The sequence below is a fragment of the Schistocerca piceifrons genome, chromosome 1 (genome assembly GCF_021461385.2).
Source record: "Schistocerca piceifrons isolate TAMUIC-IGC-003096 chromosome 1, iqSchPice1.1, whole genome shotgun sequence".
Classification (NCBI taxonomy): domain Eukaryota; kingdom Metazoa; phylum Arthropoda; class Insecta; order Orthoptera; family Acrididae; genus Schistocerca; species Schistocerca piceifrons.
Window position 1 is genome coordinate 793,649,582 of NC_060138.1, and position 20,821 is coordinate 793,670,402.

At 42.8% G+C, this 20,821-nt stretch overlaps 1 protein-coding gene across 4 annotated transcripts in view; it reads right to left on the bottom strand.

The window, feature by feature from the left end:
• Positions 1-243: 243 nt before the first annotated feature.
• LOC124713425 (putative peptidyl-tRNA hydrolase PTRHD1) overlaps positions 244-20,821 on the bottom strand; it is a 45,417-nt gene continuing 24,839 nt past the window's right edge. For 3 of the 4 annotated variants that reach the window (XM_047242946.1, XM_047242947.1, XM_047242948.1), the window contains one exon: positions 10,191-10,399. In XM_047242946.1, coding sequence (XP_047098902.1) covers positions 10,217-10,399 — 183 coding nt within the window. In that variant the 3' untranslated portion in view covers positions 10,191-10,216. Of the gene's footprint in view, positions 1,196-10,190; positions 10,400-20,821 lie in introns of those variants that run through there. The other variant, XM_047242949.1, reaches the window with a different exon arrangement.

The window sequence follows — 20,821 nt, forward strand, 5'->3', positions numbered from 1 at the left end:
TTACTTGTTCACTGCTCAAATAATTAATTAGGTGTGATTAGGTAATAGCCAATGACTGATTAACATAATTTCTATGTTTCATTTTCTGAATGTTAATTTTTTAACATTAACTCCAAATTTCATGTCACCATTTAATATCGCTGACACCAACAATGCTTAATAACAAGCTCAACAAACAATTAGCAGTATGCAAGTCACTTTGGACAGTCAAAACAAGAGACAATCTTTTTACAGAGCTGAATTGTTGTATACAGTATTAGTAACAAATGCATAGTCTGAAGTGTTTGTATGTGAGAGAGTAGATGTATGTGAAGAAATAACGTCTGAGTTTCAACTAATTTTCTTTGTAATTCAATAGTAGATGAAACCACATTTGCAATAATGGAAGTCATCAGAATAAGAAATTGTTGCAGTGTCTCTAAATAGGTGACCATGTGAAGTGTCCAGTTTTTGGCCCAGTTTCATAATTCCTGTTTTAGCTAAAGTTATAGAGTCTGTAATGAAATACCAGGTAATAGGCTACTTTGAAGACAGTGAACTCTTCGGGGACATGCAGAACAGTTTTTGCAAAGGAAAGTTGACGGTTACAGTAGCACTGGACTTAATTACAAAAATGAGGCAGGGATTTGAAGACAGAGAAAGAGGGACAGTGACACACTATGAGCTCAGCAAAGCATTTGACTGTAAATCATACAAGTACTGTCTAGTAAGCTAAAGGATTATGGTACTGGACATATTGTTCTGGCAACTCTTCAATCTTGTCTTGAAAACAAAAGGTAGGTCACACAATACTGCAGTGCCTGTGTCATTCCAGATTACGATGCAATGTTCATCATGCATGAATTCCGAAGGAACAGCACTGCAGCAACTACATCCATTATGAAATATAGGAAATGTAATTGCAGTTGCGAATTCTGACAACCATCAGCTATATAATGGAATGTTGCTTCTGAGAATTTGGCCGGACTGGGACTCAAAGGAACATTGCATCATGCTTTCGAATATTACAGGCACTGCAATATCATATTTACCCACCTTTAAAGTAAAATGTCTCCGGCTGACAACATATGGCAGATAGCCAAATGGTATGACGATCACTTGCAATAAGCGGGAAATCCATGTTCAAGTCTTGGTATGGCACAAATTTTCATTGTCATCATTCCATTATACAGCTGATGGTTGTCCATGTTCATAACTGTGAATACATTTCATGTATATAAATGCTGGTGATGTCACTCCATGGAGCACAAAAATTAGAACATGGCATAACCCACAGATCCGTGACAAGACTTCTCTGTTCCTTGTGAATGTCAATTATATAGGTCATATCAACCACATATTACAGTTTGCTGATGACGCTACCCATTTTTCCCAAAGAAAACACTGTTTCACAAGCTGTACTACTAGCAGAAGTGCTCTCTAAAAACATTAAATTGTGTTTCATCAAAAATAAAATGAAAATGAATGAAGAAAAAACATGCCATCTGACATGCAGCTGCATAAAAATGGGTGCCAGAATAAAATGGAGGCTTTCAAACCGCTGGACTTCATGATTGACAGGGAATTATCAATGAACTAGCACACCATGTACGTGTGCCCCAAGCTCTCTCTTTTGCTATGCCTTCGAAGGAGACTAAAGAATGCATTAACTTACCAGTTCCTTACAACAGTGTATTATGCACTGTTTTATAGCCACATCAGTTGTAGCCTACAGTTATGAGGAAACACTGCAGGTTTCAAGGACATGTTAATACTACAAAAAAGTTGTCAGGATTATCACATTAAGCAAAAGGCTGGAGCAATGCAAGCCCATATTCACTCAGTTATGATTGATGAGCTTTTTCAGTCAGTACGTTTTTTTTTCCCTATCAATGTAATACAATACCAAGGGGCTTTTAGCATGATGAAATAAATACATAATTACAAGGGCCTGCACACTGTAAACTAGAACTGAAGAAACTAATTTATTTTACAAAATAGCTTTAGAGATCTTCTGTATGATCTTCATTCTTGTGTGTCACAGCTTCCCAAAGTTTTGGCAACTTCTGTACTCTGAATGGAGCACCTTCACTGTTGAGCTGTCTGATTACTCGGGTCACCACACTGAAAGTCTCACTGATTGTATCAAAACATTCTCCACAGATGTTTTTCTTCAATTTGGGAAACAATCAAACTATGCGGGGTGCATATCAGGACTGTGTCGTGGTTAGGGAAGTATTTTCCATCAATATTTATTGAGCATTTCTATCACTGGTAGCGCCATATGTGGTCTTCATTATCATGCTAAATGAGGACACCAGCTGCAGCTTGTCAAGCTTTCTTTGACAAAATTTCAGGTGCAAAACATTTTGCACAAACAGCTTGGAGCATGTGTCTATTACAGATGCTCCTGGGCTACTCTATTTGTAGCTATGACTCCACTCATGTAATATGTAAAGATCATTATCAGTTTCACCTTTAACTATCAGTAGGGGAATGCTTCAGGTGTGGAGAGTTGGAACTTTCCCATTGTGACTTGTTTTCTGGTTCAAAATTCGTATCCTGTTTCATCAAGTAGAACAATCCTTATCAGAAATTGCTCTCCTTCTGTTCAGTAATGCTCAAGCAATTCTTCTGTGATTCTTTTGCAACCTGCTTTCTTCTTCACTCAGATCATGTGGAACCCATCTAGCAGCAATTTTTCTCATCTTTAACTTTTCAGTTATGTAAAAATAAGTGACAGATATTCTGGCCTCATACGCAGTTTCCTCACATGTTTTTTGCAAATTCTTTCTCAAAATGACATTAACTATAACCTGAGAGATGCAGTCTGTTGCAGTTGATGGCCTTCCACTACTTGGGTTGTCCTTGGGGCTTACCTTAACTTCACAGAAGTGGGCAGACCACTGTGGTACTGTGCTATGATCCAATACACTATTCCAACACTTTTTTCTAAAAGTCAGTTTCCATTGGGATCTTTCCATGTAGGGATTCAATTTTGATGTAGGAACACTGATCACTATGCACTATGTGTTATCCGACTTAACTCGGGTTCAACTTCGATTTTAAAACTGAGCTACTCACAACACAATCACGTAAACCAGAAAACACATATACAACCATGATGACTAAGGTCTCACACACAACTGACATGAATTTAAACTTGATCATGTCACTGTATCCGTTGTACATGTACAGTGTGCAGAACTTCTGAAATGACTCTCATATAACATCCACAACACAAGAAACATAGACATGCTAAGACGTTGACTGTCTGGAACACACTGCCTTGATAAGTGCAATGTCCACCGGCACGATTATTCAGAAGGAAAATGCCACAGGACTTGAAACAGCACCCATCACACAGCCAGTCACAAAAGAAAACTTATATTTTAAAAGCTCTCTTGCAACAAATCAGAGGAGGGGGTGGGGGTTACGTTTATTGCTTATTTGGCCTTTAGGAATTCAGTTAATGTGGAGTGCTCCTCCACAGTGGACCATGGATTTTGCATGCAAGAATTTTACAAAAACGATTATTCAAATGGTTCAAATGGCTCTGAGCACTATGCGACTTAACTTCTAAGGTCATCAGTCACCTAGAACTTAGAACTAATTAAACCTAACTAACCTAAGGACATCACACACATCCATGCCCGAGGCAGGATTCGAACCTGCGACCGTAGCGGTCGCTCGGCTCCAGACTGTAGCACCTAGAACCGCACGGCCACTCCGGCCGGCAACGATTATTCGGTGGCTGTAGCACAGAGGAAATTTTTGCAGTGATCACAGATTGCATAATGTAAGTGATTCTCCAAGTGTTCTCCTTACCCCAAAATGAATCAAAAAGATTGAAAGATTGAGGAGACCAGTTGAACACTGGCCAAACTGAAATCTGGCTGACCAAGGTCATCAAGAAAGGGAAGATCCATGGAGAGTCTAAATTAGTCTGTTCGTGACAATCCTAACATCTACATCTAAATAGATACTCCACAAGCCACCGTAAATCTTTAAATGTGCATAGATCATCACTGCATCAAATTCTGCAAAGACTTTGAACTGCATCCTTAAAAAATTCAATTGTGCAAGAATTAAAGCATAAGGAAGCCAGACAAAGGCTTCAGTTCGTCAATGATGTGAGTGAGTGCTCTTCATTTAACAACACCTTGTGTTTTGATGAGACACATTTTCACCGGAACTGTCATGTCAATAAGCAAAATTGTCACTACTGGAGCGCCATGAATCCTAAATAGAAGCATGAGAAAGTACTTCATTCACCAAGAGTTACTGTACGGACTGCAGTGCCAGCTCGAGGAATAATTGGCTCATACTTTTTCAAGGACAAGAGCAGTTCTGCAGCTACAGTGAATTTGGAACATTATGTGTCAATGTTAAATGACTTCTAGGTGTCTGAATTGCAAAATTTTCATAGTTATAACTAAAAGACATGGTTTCAACAAGATAGAGCCACAGCACATGTCCAATGCATCTATACTGTGAGTTTGTGAAATTTTCCCTGTCAAACTGATCTCCAGAAGGCCTGACATAAATTATCACGCACAGAGTCCAGATTTGGGTACCATGGATTTTTTCCAATGGGAATATGTCAAATCTAAAGTGCGTGTCAGTAATCTGGCATCTCTGGAGCAACTTAAAGAAAATATCCATAGCGAAGTGGCAGCCATCCCAGTGTCTACATACCAAGCCGTCATGCAAAATTTTGTTCATCATTTAAACGAGTGCCAAAGGCGTGCTGGATAGATTTTGTTGATAGACTTCAACCTTTCTTTTATTTTGACACATCAAATACAAGCTTTCTTTTCAGACACTCTGTACATAGTTGGGCATTTTTCAGAAGTTACTCAGTTAGGTACTTTCAGTAAACAATTTTATTCATGTATTATAGAATAAAATTTTTGTAAATAACTTTCTTTTTTATAACATGATAAATGGTGTACTTTGACACAGCTGGACCAGTCATGACTGATAAACAACACAGATCTAGTACTAAAGGAATATTAAGTATCTGTGCATTTGTTTGTATTTGTGATCAGCAGAAAGTTGGTTGTTGGTCACATCTTCCTTTAGTTTGCAGGAACTGTGGGTTGGTGCGACCCTCTTGACACAGGAGGTCAAGCATCTGTTTGCAGTGGGCAGCTTACTGTAGCCAGTGATCAGTACGCAAAACTGAAGAACTGTTCAGTGCAGCTTATGTGTCACACAGTTGCTGGACTACCACATGACAATATACTGTTTGTAGAGCTACTTCGCACTACATTTCCTGTAGAGGAGGTAGTTGTGGTTGTTGGTGTTGACATAATCAGCAAGAAGCAGAAAATATGGAAAAGAAAGAATTGGTACTACCCAAAAATAACTCTCAGTTTGGTTTAGGAGCTTTTGATTCCATTCGGCTTCCAATTAAAGCAAGTGCACCACCTCCATAATGATCTCCGAACTGATGAGACATGAAATATTAATCTTTCTTCCATTATTTGTTGCCTTCACGAGATACTCCTCAAAAATGCTGACAAACTTTTAGAATTCTATAATATGCCAACCACAACCTCAGTACAACATAGACCATTCTTTCAGTTGGTAAACACTAACACGAGAGAAAATACAACAGTGGAAGAATGGTAGACAGAGACTGAAGTGGGCACAAAATAAATTTCTTTGGTGCAAACTACAGAAAATTTTCTTTGATTTCTAACAATTATTTGTTACATGTTAATCAACAAATAGTCTGATAACACGAAACTTTCAGGGAGTTTCCTATCAACTGATACCTTCTTTTACTCAAGTTATGCCATAAACTTATTTTTACCCAATATGATTCAGTATCTCTTCTTTAGTTACTCAGTCTACCCATTTAACCTTTAACATTCTCTTGTACCATCAAATACCAAAAGCTTCAATTCACTTCTTGTCCAAACTGCTTATTGTCCATGTCTCACAACCTTACAAGGCTACTCTGATGACAAATACCTTCAGCAAAGACATCCTAATACTTAAATTTACGTTAGATGTTGACAAAGTCCTTTTCTTTTCAGAAATACTTTTCCTGTTATTACCAGTCCACAGTTCATATCCGCTCAACTTTTCCCATCATCAGTTATTTTGTTGCCCTAACAGCAAAAGTTGTCTACTAATCTTAGTGTCTTAGTTCCTAATAAAATTTCATCACTGTCACCTCATTTAATTTCATTATATTCCATTATCATCATTTAACTTTTGTTACTGGTCAGCTTATAACATCTTTTCAAAACATTATCATTGCCATTCAATTGTGCTCCAAGTCCTTTGCTGTCTCCGACAGAAGAAAAGTGTCATTAGCAATTTTTTTTATTTCTTCTCCCTGGACTTTAATTTCCTCTCAAAATTTTTCCTTGTTTTCCTTTACTGCTTGGTCAGTGCACAGATCGAATAACATCAGTGTCATGCTACAGCCCACTCTGACTCTCTCCTCAACCACAGCTTCCCTTTCATGTTCTTCAACTCTTATAACTGCAGTCTGGTTTCCATACAAGTTATAAATAGCCTTTCACTCACTGTATTTTATCCCTGCTATTTTCAGAATTTGAAATTATGTATTCCAGTCATCATTGCCAACAGCTTTATTTAAATTTACAAATGACAGAAAGTTAAATTTGTCTTTTTTTAACTAGCTATCTTCTTAACCTAGTCATATAGTGAGTATTGGCGCACCTGTTTCTACATTTCTCCAGGATCTGAGCTGTTCTTCCCCGAGGACAGTTTCTACAAGTTTTTACATTTTTCTGTAAATAATTTGTGCCAGTATTTTGCAAGCATGGCTTATTAATCCGATGGTTCAGTAATTTTCAGGCATGTCAGCACCGCCTCTTTTGAAACTGGAATTATTACATTCTTCTTTAAGTGTGTGGGTATTTTGCCTATCTTATGTATCTCACACACTGGTTGGGATAGTCATGGCTAGACATTCAAAGGATCCCAATAATTCTGTTGAATGCCATCTGCAATGTCTTAACTTTAAGTAACACCATATCTACCTCCTCAACCTGACATCTGAACCAATTTGTGCTGTCTCCAACCACAGAGATCTGAAAAATTTTAGCTTGACTCCATTTCTGTCTCACCCTCTGCACAAAGCCACTCACGTGCCTGAGATGGATGACCTCAAATTGCATGTTGCCTCCAATATTATTGTGAGATTCAGACTACATATGTTGTGATCCACGTCAGGTTATGACACATCTGTATTTCCTTTAACCCACTTCACTCTCTGCATTTTTACATTTTCTCCTTCCAGCAATTAGACTCAATATCTTGTGTATTATCAAAGGATTTTTACTGGGCTTTGTCTTTTTGCTTATCTGATGTTCTGCTGACTTCACTACTTCTTCTCTTAAGTTGATTGATTTGTTTTCTATTGTGCTCCTTACCCTATTTCAGTCAATCATTGCTTAAGGCTCACTTTGAAACTCTCAACAAACTCACATTCTTTCAATTTATTCTGCTTCCAGATCCTTAATGTACTACCTTTCTGCAGTTTCTTCTGTTGTAATCTGTTGTTCATACCAAATAAATTATGGCTGGAATCCAAATTTGCCCCTGAAAATGCATTGCATTCTAAAACCTACCTTCAGAAACTCCATCTTACCATTATGAAATCTATTTCAAACCTCCCCTTGTCTCCATGTCTTTTCCACATACAGAACCATCTTTCATGATTTTTAAACTATGTGCAAAATTCTACCAGACAGCTTTCTCTTTCATTCCTTTCCCTCAATCCATGGTTTCCTACTAATTTTCCCCGCTCCTTCCTTTCCTGTTATAAAATTACAATCCCCCACCACAATTAAACTTTACTCTCCCTTAACTAACTGAATAATTTCTTTTATCTCATCATATATTCTTTCAACATCTTCATCATCTGAGGAGCTAGTTGACATATTAACTTGTACTACTGTGGTGGGTGTTGGCTTCATGTCTACATCCTAGCTATGATAATGTTTTCACTATGTTGCTCATAAAAGCCTACATTCCTGTTTTGTTATTCATTACAGTCTCCCGCAGTAACCCTAATTGATTTTGTACTTATCACCCTGTACTCACCTGACCAGAACTCCTGTTCATCCTGAGCAGTTCCCACATGGAGATCTGAATTTTTATCCAAAGGTTGCCACCACCACACAACCATATAGTAGAGATGCATGCCCTCAGGAAATGCAATGACTATAGTTTTCCTTTGTTCTCAGCTATTCGCAGTACCAACTTACCAGTGCCATACTGGCTAATGTTACAAGACCAGATCAGTTAATCAACCAAACTGTCACTCCTGCAACAACTGATAAGGCCACCATCCTTCTTCAGGAAACACCAATTTGTCTGGCCTCTCCACAGATACCCTCAGTTGTGGTTGCACCCATGGTGCATGGAAGCCACTCCAATGCCAAGATGTAATTATGACGCCAAGATGTAATTGTGAACAATCCTAAAGCATGCTCCTTTCAGATTCTGATATCTGCTTTAAAATGATTGAAAGGTATCCATCTATCAATGAAGGGAATATTGCTGCAGTACAGAAGTTAATGAACTGTACATTATACCACTGGCCAGAAGAGTTCTTGGGTTGGTCTACACCTCTAGTTGACATCTACAAAGATGTGCATGGCAACAGGCAACTGAAGAAGATTTCTTCTTCACAGTCATCAGACTCATTGACAAGGTGCAGATGACATACTAGATCTCCATCATTTTTAATGACGCATCTGCTAATGTTAATAGCATTGTCACCTGTGACAAAACCTGAAAGGGCTGTCTCCGAAAGGCAAGTGTCTAGATTCGAGTCTCAGATCAGGTCACAGTAACATGTCCTAAATTATCAACAGCAGATATTCTTCCAAGAGTAAAATAGTTTCATACTGGTTCACAGTTATGAATACATATATTAGATGAGATGTTATTCACTGTTTCTACTGGAACCAGAGAGGTGGTTAATTAAGTGTTTGGTGTTTGTGCGTTCTTATTCATATTATGTTTCATCAAAAATAAATATGCACTGTTACACTAAGCAAATATAGTATACACGCACACGTGCACGCGCACACACACACACACACACACACACACACACACACGCACACACACACACACAATATGCCAGTAAACAGAAATATTAGAGGTTCACTTACAAGGGAACCTCCCCATCGCACCCCCCTCAGATTTAGTTATAACTTGGCACAGTGGATAGGCCTTGATAAACCGAACACAGATCAATTGAGAAAACAGGAAGAAGTTGTGTGGAACTGCGAAAAAATAAGCAAAATATACAAACTGAGTAGTCCATGGGTCACATATGCAACATTACGGAGTTCGTGGGTTCAGGAGCGCCGTGGTCTCGTGGTAGCGTGAGCAGCTGCAGATGAAGAGGTCAGAGGTCCTTGGTTCAAGTCTTCCCACAAGTGAAAATTTTACTTTCTTTATTTTTGCATAGTTATTATCTGTCCGTCCGTTCATTGACGTCTCTGTTCACTGTAATAAGTTTAGTGTCTGTGTTTTGCGACCGCATCGCAAAACCGTGCGATTAGTAGACGAAAGGACGTGCCTCTCCAATGGGAACGGAAAACATTTGATCACAAGGTCATAGGTCAACCGATTCCTCCACAGGAAAACACATCTGATATATTCTATACGACACTGGTGACGGCATGTGCGTCACATGACAGGAATATGTTGTCGACCGACCTAACTTGTACACTTGGCGAATGGGTAAAAAGACTCTTCTACCTTGCCCGATTTAGGTTTTCTTGTGGATGTGATAATTACTCCCAAAAAAGTGATGAAAACATAAGAGTTTGTCACATAAACTGGAAATAAAAAATTAAAATTTTCACTTGATTGAAGATTTGAACCAAGGACCTTTCGTTCCGCAGCTGCTCACGTTACCACGAGACCACGGAGCTCCTGCTGTCCCAGCGTCCTTGATGTTACCTATCTTCCCATGAACTACTCAGTTTGTATATTTTGCTTATTTTTTCTCAGTTCCACACAACTTCTTCCTGTTTTCTCAATTGATCTGTGTTCAGTTTTTCAAGGCCTATCCACTGCGCCAACTTATAACTAAATCTGAGGGGGGTGCGATGGGGAGGTTCCCTTGTTAGTATTAATTTGTAAGAAGGAATTTTACGGGAGTGGAACATGAGAGAAAAGTGTTCTGTATGAAACAACAGATGTCACTTGCAAAACAATGACATATATTTTATTTTACCTTTTTATTAAACAGTTTCAAATCCTTAAAAAATTCTGCTACGTCCTCTTTTGGGTAAGGCTTGACAACAAGACATGTAGCTTCATTTTCTGGCTGTTCTATCCATGTCTTGTGATGAATCCCTTTGTTTTTCAGTTTTGTCTCAAGCTCCATAAGGCTGTTGAGGTCACTAATCTGCAATAACAGAATTTTCACTGTAAGAATTTTGTGGCACTTTATTTGGTACTCATATACAAGCCCAAGAGTCTTACTACATATAAGATGTTACACTGTGCGTTTATAGTAGGGATATATAAGGGCGTGGTGAAAAGTAGTGTCTGTGAAATTTTTATTCTGTTCTCAAAATTGGTAAGGAATCACATGTCGTGCATCTTACTTGGTCAACTTTCCCGCTTTGCTGATGCAATGAATGGTGGGCTCCATGTGGTTCCCAAGTTGTGCAGCGACCGTAAACCATAAAATTACCAAATATGCAGCAACCAGTCACAAAATCATGTTTTATTTATTCACTTTTGCAAATCGATTTCAACTGATTAACAGCCATCGTCGGTGCTTTCAACCAATATGTGCCATGAGTAGTAATACTATCTTAAGCAGAGGTCAAACAAACTTTATGACGCAGCAACATTAACACAACTGGGAGAATTACATAGTGGAAAGCGTCAGTTCATTAGAGTTAAAAGTTTGTTACTCACGAAAAAATTAAGATTAAAGATATTCATATTAGTAAATAAGGGAGCAGTAGTTAATAGCAACTGTTCGAAGATAATGAAAAATTTAAGATGGAAACAAGAAAAAATCGTAACTGAAATTGAACAATGGAAAATTCAGGATAGAATGTAACAATATTATGAAAAGGAAAGTTGCCACTCACCATATAGCAGATGCTAAGTCGTAGATAGGCACAACAAAAAGACTGTCTCAAATACAGCTTTGGGCCGGTAAGGCCTTTGTCAAAAATACACACACACACACACACACACACACACACACACGCACGCACGCACGCAAACGTAACTCACATACACATGACTGCAGTCTCAGGCAACTGCAGCCACATTGCCAGCAGCAGCAACAGCGTGTGATGGGAGTGGCGACTGGGTGGGAGTACGGAGGAGCCTGGGGCATGGATGGGGAGGAATAGTAGGGTACGGCCGCAGACAGTGAATTGTTGCTGGAGAGCGTGCAGGGATGAAGTGGAGATAGGATAGGGCAACTATGTGCAGTTGGGAGGTTATACAGAGGGCAAGGCAGTGATGGGGAGAGGGGAGTGGTGGAAAAGAAGGGAAGTAAAAAGACTGAGTGTGATGAAAACTTTCCCCTAAGAGCATTAGCCCCATAGAAATATCAGCCCTTTCCAAAGGGCTCACCTTTTGCCCCACTCCCAACTTCAATCATGCACAAATTGTTAAAGACCTTCTCTCCTTCTCCTGGTCCCTACGGAGGAGACACTTTTTTGCCACCAACCCTACCAATCAGATTCAATCAAAGCCCAATGTTGAACCCTGCCTAACTCAGTTCAATCCTCCACCCAACCATGATCCACCGCCACTGCCGCCAAATCACCCCCTATTAACTTTCCAGAATTTCTTAACCTCGAACCTTGCCCCACCATCATTCCCCAAAACCCACAACATGCAAACCACACTTACCTCCACAAAAAGATCATCAGTACACCATCTAAAAACTGATCCTGACCTTATAATCTTACCTGCAGACAAAGAATCCACCACTGTCATTTTGAACAGCATCGATTGCCTGGCAGAAGGACTCTGCCAACTATCACATACATCCACCTACAAACCTTGCCACAGTGACCCCATTCCAGAAATCCAGCAGGATCTCCAGTCACTACTTAAATCCTTAGTCCCATCCCAGAACCTCTCCCTGGAGTCCATCTCTCTGTTCACCCCTACCACTCCCCACAGTCCTACCTTCTACATGCTTCCTAAAGTCCATAAACCCAACCACCTAGGACGCCCCATTGTGGCCGATTACTGTGCCCCCACTGAGACAATCTCTACTTTCTTAGACCAAGACCTTCAACCTATTACATGGATCCTACTGTTCTATATAAGAGATGCCAACTATTTCCTCCACTGACTCTCCACAGTTCCTGTCCCTTTAGCACACAGTACCCTGCTTGTCACTACTGATACCACCTCCCTTTCCACTAACATATCTAATGCCCATGGCCTTACTGTTACTGAACACTACCTTCCCCAATGGCTGATGGATTCCAAACCAACAACCTCCTTCCCAGTCACAATGACCAACTATATCCTCACCCACAATTACTTCTTCTTTGAAAGGTATTGCCTACAAACAAATCTGGGCACCCACATGGCACCATCCTATGCCAATCGATTCACGGTCTATCTAGAGGAATCCTTCCGATATATCCAGAATTCTAAACTCCTCACCTGGTTCGGATTCACTGATGACATCTTTGCGATCTGGATCGAGGGTGAGGACACCCTATCCACATTCCTCCAGAACCTTAACAACTTCTCCTCCATTTGCTCCACCTGGTCCTACTCAACCCAGCAAGCCATCTTCCTAGATCTTGACCTCCACCTCAAAGATGGCTACATTGGTACCTCCGTCCATATCAAACCTACTAACCACCAGCAATACCTCCACTTTGACAGCTGCCACCCATTCCATACCAAGAAGTCCCTTCCATACAACCTAGCCACCCATGCTCATCGCATCTGCAGTGACGAGTGGTCATGCTCAAAATATGCCAAGGGTCTCACTGAAGCCTACACTGGCCGTAATTATCCTCCCAAACTTGTACAAAAACCAATCTCCTGTGCCTTATCTTTCCAGTCTCCCACCACCTCACAAAGTCCCACCATCCGGCCACAGAGGAGCATTCCCCTCATAACTCAGTACCTCCCAGGACTGGAGCAACTGAATTACATTCTCCACCAGGATTTCGACTACCTCTAGTTGAGCCCTGAAATGAGAAATGTCCTGCCACTGTCCTTTCCACCCCTTCCACAGTGGTATTCCACTGTCCACTGAAACTACGCAATATATTCATCCATCCCTACATAGCCCCTGTTCCCAGCCCCTTATCTCATGGCTGATACCCCTGTAATAGACCTAGATGCAAGACCTGTCCCATACATCCTTCCACTACCATCTACACCAGTCCAGTCACCAACATCACCTACCCCATCAAAGGCAGGGTTATCTGTGAAACCAGTCGTGTGGTCTACAAACAAAGCTGCAACCACTGTGTTGCTTTCTATGTGGGCATGACAATCAACAAGCTGCCTGTCTGCATGAATGGCCACGAACAAACTGTGGCCAAGAAACAAAAGGACTATCCCGTTGCTGAACATGCTGCCAAACAGGACATCCTTCATTTCAATGACTGCTTCACAGCCTGTGCCATATGGATCCTTCCCACCAACACCAGCTTTTCTGAACTGCACAAGTGGGAACTATCCCTGCAATATATCCTACATTACTGTATCACTCCTGATCTCAACCTTTGTTAGTCATTGTCATCACTTATCCAGCCTCCCTGTTCCCATTCCAGCACTATACAGCCCTTATTCCTCCATCGCATCCAGTCTTTTTACTTCTTTTCTTCTCTGCCACACCCCCCCTCCCCACCTCTTCCCTTCCCATTGTCTAACCTTACGACTGAACATAGCTGCCCCATCCTCTCTCCACCTCATCCCTGTGCGCTCCCCTGCAGCACTGCACTGTCCACCACCTCTACCCTACTATTCCTCCCCCTCCCCACCCCCAGCCCACTCCTTACCCCCATCCAGTCCACATTCCCATCATGCACTGGATCTGCTGCTCACACTGTGGCTACAGTTGCCTGAGACTGCAGTTAGTTGTGTGTGTGTGTGTGTGTGTGTGTGTGTGTGTGTGTGTGTGTGTGTGTGTGTGTGTGTGTGTGCGTGTGTGTCACATCTATTTTTGACGAAGGCCTTGCAGGCCGAAAGCTTTATTTGTGACAGTCTTTTTGATGTTGCAGATTCAGCATCTCCGCTATATGGTGAGTGGTAACTTTTCTTTTCATAATATTGTTACATAATTGAAACTGGAAGGTTATGGATGTAAAGTCCCTTCCTCTCACCCCCCCTCCTTACCCTTCCCAACCACCCACTTGCTACAGTCCTGGTGCTAAGCGTCTGGGAATAAACAACTAATTCCGTTGGTGGAGTGTGGATGCAGGAGCTCCACACAGCCTTATTGAAAGCAAAATCATTTAATGAAATGATTACAGGAAACCATGGAACAATGAAGCATTATTAATGGAGCGCAAGTAGATCTCATTTACTATGGCCAAACACTGCACTCTCTTACCCAGTAAAAGAGGTAAACAGAGGAAAACATAATGGCTAGAAGAAGCTTAAAATCAGAGAAAAACAGTTACCAACAAGAAGTAAAGAAGGTAAGATCTGTAGCTGCAAAGCCATATGTGGGACTCTCTCTCTCTCTCTCTCTCTCTCTCTCTCTCTCTCTCTATCAGCACTTACATGTAGTCATAATGAAGGGTTTGCAGCCGACAGGACTAGCAAGTCTGTACACCTTTGATCTAAAGTGTTTATTCACTTACAACATATTAATGTTTGTTATTAGTATGTACCATTGTAATTACTAAGTTCATATTTACAGAGGATTCTTTCATAACAATGTATCTTATTAAAATTATGAGTGATGAGCTGATAAGTGATAGGAACATTTTGATAGCTCTTTCTTTCCATGATATTCAAGTATTTAGCAACAAAAAAAAAAGAAAACAAGCAGTTGCTAATGAATATATACACTCTTAAATCAGTAAAAGGTTTATTAATAAGAGGCTGAAGTATGTATCTTGCATGACAGCTAATACAATAACACAAAATTTTCAGAGCAGACTGTTGAATAAACCCCACTGTCATGGAAAATTGTGTGTAGAAAACATAAAGATCATTCATACTACCATTTCACATTACTCTGACAATCTTCCTGCTTCTGTATCTAAGCAGTGTCATAAGGTTTAACAACTGGTCTCCTGCTACTAATTTATCAGTCATCCACATAACAACCCATACTACCCTTCCTCCTGGCTTCACTGCTTGTCTTCTTTCATCATTTCTATATTTCTCATTTACATTATGATTTTTTAGTCCACCCCTATAGCTACGTCAACAGCATGTCTGTCTGCGCAGAGCACCCAGGTTCAATTCCCTGTACTGTGAGGGATTTCTTTTGGTGGGAAAACTGTAACAGGGACCACTCAGACTCATGACGAGGAGCTACTTCAATGAGAAGTGGTGGCACCAAGATTTGGGGAACTGACAACAGAGGGGAGCGTGGTGTGCTGACCACATGTCCCACCATCAGCATCTGAATTTCACCATTAGAGAGGATGACATGGTGGCCAGTCAGTACTGAATGGCCTTGATGGGCTACAGCTGGTAGCTGGTATTTAGATTCTTTATTTCTTTCTTTAATACTTATTTCCACTTCTCCAGTCATACTTGTCTCTGTCCTACTTTTACAGTTCTTCATTCTCCACCTGTCCCATGTGTCTACCAGTATTCAGAGACTTCATTTTCTGCATTAACATCTAGTAACTAATTTATTACTGCTCACTAATTTATTACTGTCTTGTCTCTGTCCTACTTTTGCAGTTCCTGATTCTCCACCTGTCCCATGTGTCTTTCAGTATTCAGACACTTCATTTTCTGCATTAACGTACAAGGTTATCATAAATAACTGAAGCAATTTCATAAATTCACTGTAGCTTCATTAACTGACATATCATGATAAAATAAACACACATAAAGTAAAACTCAAAAAGTTTTGAATTGCTACAAGCCTTGACACTTCAGATTTCTGCTATGAGAGCACAGCAGTGAGCAGTTAGGCAAGATGAAGACACATGGCAAGAAAGCATATGTTGTGCTTGAAATGGATTCACATCAGTTTGTCATAACAGTGCAGTGACACTTCAGAACAGAGTTCAACAAAGATCCAGCAACCCCATCTCCATTCGGTGATGGTATGCACAGTTTTACGCATCAGGATGGCTCTGCAATGGGAAATCAATGGATCAGCCTGCAGTGTATGAAGAAACAGTTGACCGTGTGTGAAAAGACAATTACAAGACATGTGTGTTGTGACGTAACAAGACTGTTACGCCACACGGTAGTAGCCAAAAGAAAGGCAGGCACGCGTACACACACACGCCGACGGGCGTGAAGTCTGGAACATGAGAACTTATGAATGAATAAGAAGAAAAGTATGTAGATGCTTTTTACTTATCTTTTCTTTATTCCTTGGAATACATCGCTCTTGAATACTAGTAAGCTATAGGCACTGATACAAATGGCTCCTTGCTAGTTCGTAGCCATTAACTTCTGATGGCTATTCTGTCTCTCGGCTAATGAGAGAGAAAGGCTTCATACAACTGGGCGATAGCTAGGTTCGCGTACAACTGGGCGGTAGCTTGGTTCTCGTACAACTGGGGTCGAGTCCACTCTCGTATCACGAGACCTGCCTTGGTGGTGGCGCTAGGTCTGCGATCACAGTGGCGACACGCGGGTCCGACATGTACTACATGGACCGCGGCCGATTTAAACTACCACCTAGCAAGTGTGGTGTCTGGCGGTGACACCACATTCCTCCCCCGCAAATCGGCGAACGGTCGTGTAATAAGGCTTCCGCCCGCCGTGGGGAGGACCACATGTTGACGTATGCGATGAGGTGGGGAGCCTAACAACAGGCGAGGCTGTGCCACCCGCACCCGGCCATCCGGTCCGAGGGGAGCTAGGAAACGCCTGCAAAACTAGTCCAGGGTGCACGTCAACATGCGGTGTATGCGCCCGTAAAGAGACAGGAGGTCCTGAAGGGTCGACGTCCATTGCGTCGGGGTAGCCGACGCGCGATGACGTCATGTGGTCCGGAGCGGGCGGGCGTTCCATGGCGGAGGACAGCTGGTCACGGGAAGCGAACGGCGGCGCGTGACCCTGGGAGGCGCCTGGCGGCTGCAACGAAGCGTCGAATGCGGCCGGCGGCGGCGGCGGCTGCTGCTGCTGCTGCTGCTGCGGCGGCGGCGGCGCGTCGCCATGGGGCAAAATGGAAGGCATCGTCGGTAACACCTGGGGATGAGGCGAGCCAGTAGATGGGTCCCCAGGGCGCTGACCGGACGGCACCGTCGCTGAAAGCAGACGGGGAGCGGCAGAACCCGAGCGACGACAGAGGCGCAGCTGATTGAGATGCCGACGCACCTCACCAGAGGCCCCCAAAACCAAATACATCGCGCGGCCGAGGCAGCGAAGAATGCGCCCTTCGAGCCAACGCCGTGAACCTCGATAGTTGCGATAAAATACAACGTCGCCTGGAGCAAAAGCAGGAGTCCGCCGCTGCGCAGGAACCTGATGCGGCGGATGCAGCAAAGACATCAAGGTGCGATGAGGACGACCGTGGAGCAACTCAGCCGGCGAGCGACCATCTCGGGGCTGAGAGCGATACGAAGACAAAAAGAGCAACAATGCGTCCTCCCGAGAATGCGACTCTTTCAATTTCAACATCTGCGACTTGAAAGTCCGGACCAATCGTTCAGCGGCACCGTTGGACTGAGGCGAAAACGGCGCGGATGTCAGATGTTGAATACCATTGGCCTGGCAGAAAGACTGGAATTCTGCGGACATGAATTGTGGGCCATTGTCGGAAACAATAGTCTGCGGAAGACCTTCAATGCAAAAGATAGCAGACAACGCTTGGATGGTGGCGGAGGACGTCGTGGAAGACATCCGGACAACAAAAGGAAAATTACTGAAGGCGTCGACCAGAACCAACCATCGAGCATTCCAGAATGGACCAGCAAAATCAATGTGCAAGCGTTGCCAAGGGGAAGTGGCTTTCGGCCACGCAAAGACTTTCCGCGGCGGTGCGGATTGTTGTTCGGCACACGCCGGGCACGAAGAACACATATTCGTAATCGCAGCATCGATTCCGAACCAAGTACAGTGCTGACGAGCAAGTTGTTTCGTTCGCACTATACCCCAATGTCCTTGATGAAGAAGCCGTAAAACAGAGGACTGTAACGAACGTGGGACCACGACTCTGGACTGATCATTATCAGAACGCAACAACAAAACACCACGTCGAACAAAAAGTCTCTCCTTGTGAGCAAAAAATCGGCGAACCAACGGATCCTCGATCCGAGACTTTGACAAAGGCCATTGCGTAGCAACAAAACGTAAAACAGTAGCAAGGACAGGGTCAGCAGCTGTGGCTGTAGCGACACGACGAAAATCAATCGGAAACGATTCGACCACTTCATCGGTTTCCGAATCAATGAACATGCAAGCAAGTTCGGAAGAATCGAATGCTTTATCCTCAGCAACAGGCAAACGGGACAACGCATCGGCGTTTCCGTGCTTAGCAGTGGACCGATACAAGATATCGTAGCGGTACTGCGAGAGGAAAATAGACCAGCGAATGAATTTCTGCGCTGTACGTGGAGGTACAGGCTTGGACGGATGAAAAAGCGATGTCAAAGGTTTGTGGTCTGTGATGATGGTAAAGTGACGACCATACAAGAAATCATGGAACTTAGTAACACCAAACACGAGAGCCAAAGCTTCTTTCTCTATCTGTGAATAATTTCTTTGCGCAGACGAGAGCAATTTGGACGCAAAGGCAATAGGGCGATCATGTGAGCCAACTTTGTGCGCAAGCACAGCACCGATCCCGAAATCCGATGCATCTACCATCAACAATAGGGGTTTCTGGGGATCGAATGGCGTAAGGCAAGTATTAGAAAGCAACGCCGATTTCAACTGGCGAAAGGCGCGTTCACATTCCGGCGTCCAGACGAACGGAACACCTTTACGGCGTAAGCGATGAAGCGGAGCTGAAATGGAAGAGGCATTGCGCACATATTTATGGTAATAATTAATTTTACCCAACACACTCTGTAGCTGTTTCAGATTTTTAGGGGACGGCAAGTCTTGTATGGCACGGAGGTGCTCTGGACTCGGATGTATGCCTTGGGCATTAATGACATGTCCCAGGTATGGTAAGTCACGAGCAAAAAACACACATTTGTCCTTCCTCAAGCGAAGACCATTTTGCCGCAAGACCTGAAATAATGTTCGTAAATTCGCAAGATGTTCTTCTTCTGTCTGTCCGGAGATCACTATATCGTCCAGATAGTTTGCAGCAGTAGGGACCGACGCACAAATAGTTTGTAAATATTGCTGAAACAAGGCAGGGGCGGATGCACACCCGAAAGGCAGTCTTTTGAAGCGGTACAATCCAAGATGCGTGTTAACCACCAATACGCGCTGGGATTCGTCGTCCACCGGTATTTGCAAGTACGCATCGGCTAGGTCCAACTTTGAAAAATATTTGCCCGGGCACAGTTTAGCAAAAAGATCTTCCGGGCGGGGCAAAGGAAAAGTAGCAGTCACTAGCTGTGGATTCACTGTGGCCTTGAAGTCCACGCAAAGTCTCAATTTTCCGGAAGGTTTTGGCAAAATGACTAAGGGTGAGGCCCAGAGAGAAGCTTGCACACGTTCAATTACACCCTGCGATTCGAGATCGTGTAACGTTCTTGCGACCTCATCACGCAATGCGTGGGGAACATTGCGCGCCCTGAAAAATTTCGGTTGCGCGTTTACCTTCAGTTCTAAATGTGCCTGATAGTTTTTAGCGCAACCTAAGCCCGGTGCAAAAATATCTGCAAATTCTTCACATAAGCGAGAAACACTGTCTGTAGGCACAGTCTGATTCACTGATAGCACCTGATTTACAATAGACATGTTAAACAACTTAAACAAATCTAGACCAAACAAATTCACAGCAGAAGAAGAACGAAGAACGTAAAATGACACAAGTTTTGTTTGTCCCTTGTATGTTGCAAGAAGGCTGCACTGTCCTAACACAGGAAGTTTCTGTCCGGAATATGTAGTTAGCTTAACATTTGCGGCACGCAACGGAGGTGCGCCCAGTTGTTTGTACGTGTCGTGATTGAGCAATGAAACTGCAGCTCCGGTATCGAGCTGGAATGGTAACACTTGGCCTTCAAAGTCTAAGTCCACAAAAAGTTTATTGTCTTGCTGACGACAAGAGCGACTGTTTTGTGCAATTGGAACAGACACTGGTACAGAATCACTTGCTAATTGACGTGATTTCCGGCGACGGCGACGCATAGTTTTTGTGGGACGATCACAGTCACTGTTAGAGAAAGTGTCACTGGACGAAGTGGAATTAACGACATGAATGTCCATAGGCGAAGGTCCACGAGCCTGAGTGTCCTTGGTTCGATTCCGGCGCGAAGCAAAGGGCCTGGAATGATTGTGATTGTCTGATCTGAGCTTTTTCTGGCAAACACTTTGAACATGTCCTTTCTTATTGCAGAAAAAGCAAATAGCTTGGCGTGACGGGCAATGTTCACGCGAATGTCTAGTAGCACACCGCGGGCATGATTTCACTGCATTTGTGGGCTGGCGCGGCACACCTGGCGTAGCACGCGGCGGTCGCAGTGCGTCCGTGCGCGAGGCCCGGGTACCGGGCCGCGCCGCGCGTCCAGCGGGCCGGTTAATGTTACACACGGCTGGCGAAGTTGCA